General features: G+C 48.0%; 1 protein-coding gene across 1 annotated transcript in view; it reads right to left on the bottom strand.

The window, feature by feature from the left end:
- The window catches only part of DCLK2 (doublecortin like kinase 2), a gene marked incomplete in the record, with an annotated part of 212,251 nt that overhangs the window by 21,658 nt on the left and 181,970 nt on the right, over positions 1 to 8,623 (bottom strand). The window contains 2 exon segments of the mRNA XM_027765892.1: positions 4,762 to 4,908; positions 5,126 to 5,245. Coding sequence (XP_027621693.1) covers positions 4,762 to 4,908; positions 5,126 to 5,245 — 267 coding nt within the window.

Raw genomic sequence — 8,623 nt, 5'->3', positions numbered from 1 at the left:
AAAAAAAAAAAAAAAAAAGAAAGAAAGAAAGAAAGAAAGAGACTTTAATAAAGAGGTTGAGAGAGAGAGATCTCCAAGCCTTTCTGGCAAACTCTCTGCAAGAACCAGCCTTCTCAAGGACTTTGGAGACATCACTAACTCATTAGGATTCACCCTAATTCTGCCACCCTGCTGGGCAATTAGAAGAGAACCCTTCTCTGTTTTACAGGTGAGGAAACTGAGGCTCACAGACCTCAACTTCTAGCAAGTGGCCCAGCAAGCGTCCTGGCCAGGCCTCCTGCCCTTGCCGGGCACATTCTGCACTGCAGTGGCGTCTGGGAACAGCCTGGCAGACCCCCCAGAGCCGCCTGGAGCCGCTGAGCCTGGATCGAAAGGGTGACCTGAACAGTCGCAGCTGTGAAATCTCAGCCCTGCCGTGCTCCGTGCTCCATGCCCACCGCAGGATGAGAGACGCTTCCAGAAAAAGTTGCTCTCAGAATGCAAAAATAAAAAACGGGAGGAATGCAGATCCCACAGGCCCAGGGAGCGCCCCGCGCTCTCTAAATAGACTATCCAGCGATGATTTAGGAGGGCCTGGGATGTGAGAGACCAGCGCGCTTCCCTCCCCTGTCCCCAGAACTCCTGGAAAGCTGGATTTATCACTGGTCCCTCGTAGTTAACGCTGACGGGGCAGCCCCGGGCTGTAACTCACGGCATTAACGGCCACCCCCGTGCTCCCTGACACGGCGACCCATACATCTCCGCCAGCAGAGTGCTAAATTACCACGGTACCAAGAGGCCATGCAAATCAGATGCCCGCGCTCTGCTGCTGGAGAGCTCAATTTGTTCCTAGAGCAGGAAGAGCCTGTGTCACCCCAGGTTTTACTTTTGATGCCTCGATGGCACTTTCTCCTCCGAGGCCGCGGCCCTCCTGTGGACTAAATCTAGCCAGTGCTGCGGGACCCGGCTGGGTCTCCAATGGCAGATGCCCGCACTCCTTAGATGTGTGTGCCTACGGCTGCCTCTGAGGCTGGGCCCTGTGGCCTTCCCCACCTCACACTGGCCTCCCCAGACGACAGCTCCGTCACCTTCCTTCCCTGCCCTGTGAGTGGCGCACCAGGGTGGTGAGGGTGTTGCTATATTTATTTTATTTTAATTTTTAAATTTGCTATAGGGCATGTGTCCTCACCAGAGAGAAATGGGGCAGGAGGAGCGAGAGAGAAAGCATGCTCCTGGCGGATGGCAGCCATGATCCCTTCCCTTCCACTGTCCTCTCGGATCTTGGGCACGCACGTACACACGTCTGGTGTGCCAGGACTCGAACCGAGTAGTGGGCCATGTACGATCCAGCCCTCCTACCCACCAGCTGGCCCTGGTGCAGGTTTTAAAGCAGAGCCAAACTCAGCTAGGACGCATTAGAACAGATGAGGAGCGAGACGGACTTTCTGGTTACACCCGAAGACCCGTGTTATCGGAGGCATCGGCCCCAGGCCCATCACCTACCCTGACACGTGGCAAGGTGGAGTGTCGGATTCTGAGGACACCGCACACGTGAGGAACTGAGTGGAAGGGAAGGACTGGAGGGACAGGTCAGAGCACTGGGATGCAGGTGCTCTCTGGTTTCCAGGGTGCCTCTGGGGCCTCCTGGTCAGAGCTGCAAGGGGCTGGCCCCTGAGCAGATGTAGCTCCTGTGGCTCTTGTGTTTAGTCAGTAACTGGAGCCACCCTGGGGGACGTGGCTACAGAGAGCAAGAAGTCAAGGGCACCCTCAGTAACACATGGGACTTGTATTTGGCCACACCTGGACAAAGCCCTGGCCAAGCTCAGTCAGCCAGCGGAGGAGCCTGACAGGCACAACCAGGTCCCAATGGGTGAGAAGCCTGTTTTGAGGAGAGGTCACTGTCATAGGGGCCTGCTTTAGCCACGCTGATTCCACACGGTTAATCAAAACTGTTTTCCCTCAGCCTAATTTTTTTTTTTTAACTTGCTAGATGGCTTGTGTGTTTACCAGTGAGAGAGGGAAAGCGAGAAATCTCCTCCCATGGGGGGGTGCCACACTGTAATCCCTTCTCCATCCCTCCTTTCAGGATTTTGGGCATGCACTCAGCGTATTTCTCAAGCCACTGGGATCTGGAACTCAAACCATGCAGCCGGCCATGTGGGATCCAGCTGCCTTAACCACCATGCCACCAGCTGGCCCTCTGCCAGATACTCTTGTTTGACATCTTTCTTAGGAATTCCAGAGGAATGGACTTCATGGACAGTCAACCTGGAGCTCAAAACGATGAGAAATGTTCCACCCCAGGGAGCCAAAATTTGGAGGAAGAATTGCTTGATTAAACCCTCAGCTGAAAATGAACCTGACCTGTGCTTTCTGAACACAGCTACTAGCCCCTGCCCCTTGCTTCTCCATAGAAGCGTCTGGAAGCTGGCCGATCAGTTGAAGATGCTCTCCCATGCCTTCCCGGTGTGGCCATGCTGTCATAACTCTTTCCTCTCTCACCAGACGGCCCGATGTTAACCACCAGGCTTTCCCTTGCTTACTGGGCACTGCCGGAGGAGTTGGAGATGGAAAGATAACTGGGACGCAGATTTGCCCCTGCAGTGCTTACAACCTAAAGAGGGAGACAGGCAACTAAGAGATACAACTACGTACTGCTGTGGCGTGGGGGTTGGGGGTGACATGCACGACTCCCAAACCTGCTTCTCTAAAGCTCAATGATGTAGTCACAGGGATTGGCTTCTGATTATTATTTTTATTTTTTATTTTTTGGAGAGTTTTTTGCTATAGGGCACGTGCACTCACCAGAAAGACAGAGAGAGGCAGAGAGACAGAAAGCGAGAAATCACCCCCCAGGGGGGATGACCACACCGCAATCCCTTCTCTTCCATTCTCTTCTCGGGATCTTGGGCACGCATGCACAAACACCTGGCATGAGTTTAAGTCTGGGACTCAAACCACTGTCAACTACATGGGAGTCCACGACATAGCCATTACGCTAACTGCTGGTCCCGGCTTCTAATTATCAACAACAAGCTGAGTTTGGTTATCAAGGCCCACCAGGACAGTGACTTAAATAAGGCTTGATGCCATGCTGAGTTGGATGGGTAAGAAAGGGTTATTAACAGGACGAGAGGTGGAAAGGTAAATCGGGACCAGGTTCTGAAGGTCCCTGAGTGCCACAGCAGAATAAGACTTTCTCTTCTATGGAACACAATAGGATAAAAAACTTTATTTAGAGAGATTTTTGCTATAGGGCATGTGCACTTGCCAGAGAGACAGAAAGCTAGAAATCATCCCCCTAGGAGGAGGGCCATGCCACGATCTTTTCTCTTCCATTTTCCCTCAGGATTTTGGGCATGCACATACATGCGCCTGGCGTGAGTTATAAGCCTCTGGGTCTGGTACTTGAACCGTGGTTGACTATGTGGGAGTCCAGTGATGCAACCATCATGCCATCTGTTAGTCCTGATAAATAATATTTTGCAGAAAGAAAAATGAAGAGTGAACCCTTAACACCAGGGTTTGTAAAAAAAAAATTAAAAATTAAATTAAAAAAAGGTAAGAAAATGAGTATCTCCTAGAGTGTCCATACCTGTAAAGCTGAGATGAATGGACAAGAATTCCAGAGTTCTGTCCTACACATCACCGAACATCCTTGGTCTATTCTGTCTCCTCTGACCCTCTAATTTAGCCTTCAGTTTAGTCTCCACAATTTTTGCTCCATAAAACACTTTTTCTGCTCATCTTTCTTCAGTCAATACCGTTAATCAAATACCCAAATGCAAATGTATCTTCTAACTTCTGGTAAACTATTAGTCCAGATCGATTTAAGAAATCCATTCATATTTTATTGTCATTTACTTCAGTCTTGCTGCTTTTCTTTTTTCTTTTAATTTGCTAGAGGGCACATGCATCCGCCAGAGAGAAAGAGTGGGAAAGTGAGAAAGCACTCTCTCCTCTCTCTCCATGGGGGATGGCCATGCCACAATCCCTTCTCTATTCTCCACTCAGGATTTTGGGCACACATGCACAAACACCCAGTGTCTTTTTCTCTTCATTCTTTTTTTTTTTTTTTTTTTTTTTTTTTTTTTTTTTTTTTTTTAGGGCATGTGCGCTTGCTAGAGAGAGACTGAAATGGTAAGAGGGAAATTAAGAAATTATCCTCCCCCCACCCCCGGGAGGATGGCCATGCAGCAATCCCATCTCCATTCTCTTTCTGGGATCTTAAGCACACATACACACACCTGGCATGATTTCTGAGTGACCAGGTCTGGGATTTGAACTGTGGTCAGCTATGTGGGAGTTTAGTAGTGTACCCCTATGCCATATACTGGCCCTTGCAGTATCTTTTTCAAGCTGCCGGGTTCATGACTTGAACTACGCAGTCAGTTATGTGAAATCCAATCACCGTAACCACTACGCAACCAGCTTGCCCAAGTCTTAGTGGTTTTCTAAGTTTAAAGTTTCTTGGGGACAAGAGGTGGTATGGTGATTAAGGTACTGGACTCCCATATGGCCAACTGCAGTTTGAGTCCTGAACCTGGCAGCTTGCTTTCTACTGTTCCCTCTTTCTCTCTTTTTCTGTCTCTCTCTGGTGGGCACATGTACCCTATAGCAAATTTAAAAAATAATAGGTAAAATTAAAGAAATAATTCCTTTAAAAAGGTTTCTTATTACAGGATTGGTATGGACTCTAAAATGTCTTTGCCGGCATAAGAGTGCAATCATTCTAAAGGAGTAGGGGCCTGTGCTGCAACAGAAAACGCAGTGATGACGTACCAGGAGGTTCTCCGGCTTGATGTCTCTGTGCACGATGCTGAGGCCGTGGAGGTACCTGAGGGCGTTGGCGAGGTTGTACACCATGGCACTGCCGTCTCTCTCGGTGTACTTGGTTGAAGAAGTAATTGCATCGAAGAGATCTCCACCCTGGAAGAGACACAGGAGAGCAGATGAAAACAGCAGCAGTGCAACCCTGGGGCGGTCAGAAAGATGGTTCATGAGTCTGGAGGTCATGAAGAAAATGGCAGCAGGGCCACTGAAATGTACGATTATATATATTGAAAGTTACAAGGTAGCCAAATGCAGTTCGGAATCGGTCTTTCAAGAATATTGTAAATCTACGGACATCTCTGCTTCCTCTTACTTTGACCAGTTCCATGACCAGGAAGAGCTCTGTTGCCGTTTCCATCTCCTCCACCAGCATGATGATGTTGGGGTGCTTCACGCGGCGCAGGATGGACACCTCGTTCTCAATCAGGTGCTCCTGCAGACAGGCACAGAGCGAGGTGAGGGACCCCAGAACTCTCTGCTATTTCTCTGCGGCCCCGACAGCAGAACAAACACTTCCCGGACATCTGAGGCCAAAGGAAGTCTCTCTCTTGACACAAGAGACAGCCAAACCCTGGCCCAGCTCATTCCTTTACTGAGTAGGGTCAGTGTAGACATGGTCTCGCCACCACCAAAAAGAAACTCGGTACTTCCCCCAGAAGCACAGTGGTGCCATCCTGGCTCACAGAGCACAGTCTCCTACCTCTTCATTATTTCTCATGCCTTCGGAGGCTGTGATGCTCTCAGGGTTGGCCACACAGTGCTTTGCCATTCGCCCAGAAGGACTGTCATTTCAGTGTATACTCAGGAATAAAGACTGGGTATATAATAAAGCCTGGTGGGAACAGCAGCTGGTGTATTGGCTATGTTGCTGGACTCCCATGTGGTCAACCGCAGTTCAAGTCCTGGACCTGGTGGCTTAAACTTACGCTGGGCACGTGTGCGTGTGTGCCCAAGACCCCTAGAGGAGAGTGGAGGAGAAGGGATTGCATCATGGCCATCCCCCCCGGGGGGTGATTTCTCGCATTCTCTCTCTCTCTCTGTCTCTGTCTTTCTGGCAAGCACACTCCCTATAGCGAAACCCCCTCCAAAAAAAAAATAATAATAAAAAAGCCCAGCATGTTTATGGTATGTAACTTCTGGCATTAAACATTTTTAGTTTCTTCAATCAATATTGTATTCCACCAAAAAGCACATGTGTTGAGATTTGACTGTACTAAGATTTAGTACTGGGACCAGCAGAGGGTGTAATGGTGACTTTGCTAGATTCTCACACGGCTGACGGAGGTTCAAGTCTCAGAACCAGCAACATGAAATTCACACTGGGCATGTGTGCATGTGTGCCCAAAATCCTGAGAGGAGAATGGAGGAGAAGGGATTGCAGTATGGCCATTCTCCCCCACCCCGCGGGGGTGGATTTCTCACTTTTTGTCTGTCTCTCCAGTGAGTTCATGTATCCTATAGCAAAAATCTCTCTCTTAAGGAAAACTAATTTAGTATAAAGAGGAAACTTGATACCTTCATAGTGGGGTCTTTAGGACTCATTAACAGTTGGGGTGGGGCCATGTGGGTAGTTAAGGACCAGGAAGGAGACCCAGAGAGAGGGACCGATGAATGCAGTCACTGTGCTCTGTTCTGTCGTCCTCCTGATGGGATGAGGACACTAAGGCCCCATCAGGGAGGCTCCTGGACCCAGGACCTCCGAACTATGACCCAAATAAATCTCTATTTTTTAATAAGTCACCTGGTTTCAGGTATCTTATGTTATTAGCAATGAAGCAGGCTAAAATGGTTACCAAGAAGAATTTGAATTTGTGAAAAAGAAACAGTCTTTCTCTAGGATCGGGTAGGAAATCATTCACCAGATGGAAGTGCCTTAGCATCTGATATTTCAGAAACCTGGAAACATACAGTTCCAGGGGGAGCACTATCCTCATTTTAACTCTAATCACTTCTCCTCTGAAAACTCTGCTTGATTATCAGCCCTTGGTGAGTAACACAGTTGGGGTGAGCACGTAGCAAAATGTTTACTAACAGAATTGAGGAATTATTCTCAACACGCCGACTCAGGAATCGTAAATAATGACTGCTTTCTTTTAAGTGAGACATGAAAATCTCTCAACAAAGCCACATTTGTTGATCCTCATTAACTTTAATAATGAATTATTTTGAATCGAGAGAACGTTATGTAAAAATTTTCTCACTGTACTCATATATTCTAGGTATTCAAATACAGCTTAATGTAAACCCTGCCTTATAAAACAACAGTCCCTAAACATTTTGGCACCAGGGACTAGCTTCATGGGAGACAATTTTTCCACAAATGGGTGGGGGTGTGGAGGGATGGTTTATGACAGACCACAGTCTAGATCCCTCACACGTGCAGTTCCCAATAGGGCTTGTGCACCTACAAGAATCTGATGCTGTCACTCATCTGACAGGGGGTGGAGCTTGGGCTGGAATGCCAGCGATGGGGAGAGGCTGCAAATCCAGATGAAGCTTCGCTCACTGCCCACCAATCACCCCTGCTGTGGGGCCTGCTTCCTAGCAGGCCACAATCCAGTACTGGGCTACGGCCTGGGGTGTGAAGACCCCTGTTATATAGCTTTTGCTACCTAAGCATATATGTACGTATGCACATACATATACATGTGATACAGATACCTGTGTGTACTGTTCCCATTGCCCTTTCTGTTTCTGCTACTCAGCCGCAGGCTCAATTTCATACGCTGATGTAGGCGTGAAGCAACTACCAATTCCCTAGTTCAGGACACTTGCTATGGTTCCTCTTATCTTCATGCAGCCGTGTGTACATATATTTTTACTCTCAGCCATCTCACATCCTTTTTGAAATATCTGAAGTATAAATTTTAACAAATGATTAAACAACACGTGGAAAGCATCTGTGGCAAGCGCCTATGCGTGGTGGGCTATGTTTCTTGCGCATCAAAAGCACCGTGTTTTTCCAAGTAGTCACTCAATAAATGTTAGCAAATGATGGTGCAATACTGATCAGCAGTTTGGGGGGACACTGACTTTTTTTAAAGTTTTTTTCTTTTCTTTCTTTTTTTTTTTTTTTTTTTTGGCCATAGGGTGCATGTGTTCACTGGAGTGGGACAGAGAGAGGTCTGAGAAAATGAGAAAGCACCCCCAGGGGGGTTGGTCTCCTCTACCCTTCTCTCAGGATTCTGAGCATGCATGCACATCAGCTGGTGTGATTGTCAAGCTACTGGGTCCAGGACTCAAACCACGGCTGACCATACAGGATTTAGTACCTTCACTTCCACACCATCTGTTGGCTCCAGGAAATCAACATTTCCTAGGACTCTATTCACTATCTGCCAGTCACAGTGCAAGGTACTTGTGTAATGTTTAAACACTTTATCCTCAGAGAAATCCGCAGAGGTAGAAGTCTAAGCCCAAGTTTCTGACATCCGAGCCCACACTTTCAGTTCTACTTAATCTTCCAAAAGAGACTATGTCACTTATAGTCAGGGTATTATTTTTCACAATGGAAAGGATAGTTATCAAGCTGAAAATAATTAATTCCATGTAAAGATAGACACCAACAGTGGCATCACACGGGGCTGGTTTTGTGCAGTGAGGAGACCCCCCACTCCTTTTCACGAACAGGGTTGGGACGTCTTTGACCAGTGGAGGACTTCGCACATCTAAAAGCATTGGCGGTTCTCAGACCCTCACAAGCCATGCCCTCGGTGGGCAGCCTCCTACCTGTCTCCAAGGCCCATCTGTCTCAGTTTCAGAGAAGCAGCACAAAGCAGGCAAGCCCTGCTCCCACAGGGGGAGACAGCTG

This window comes from Tupaia chinensis, unplaced genomic scaffold (assembly GCF_000334495.1).
Source record: "Tupaia chinensis unplaced genomic scaffold, TupChi_1.0 Scaffold139871_1, whole genome shotgun sequence".
Taxonomy (NCBI): Eukaryota; Metazoa; Chordata; class Mammalia; order Scandentia; family Tupaiidae; genus Tupaia; species Tupaia belangeri.
Note: the sequence above shows the minus strand (reverse complement) of the source record. Positions and strands in the feature narration are given on the sequence as shown.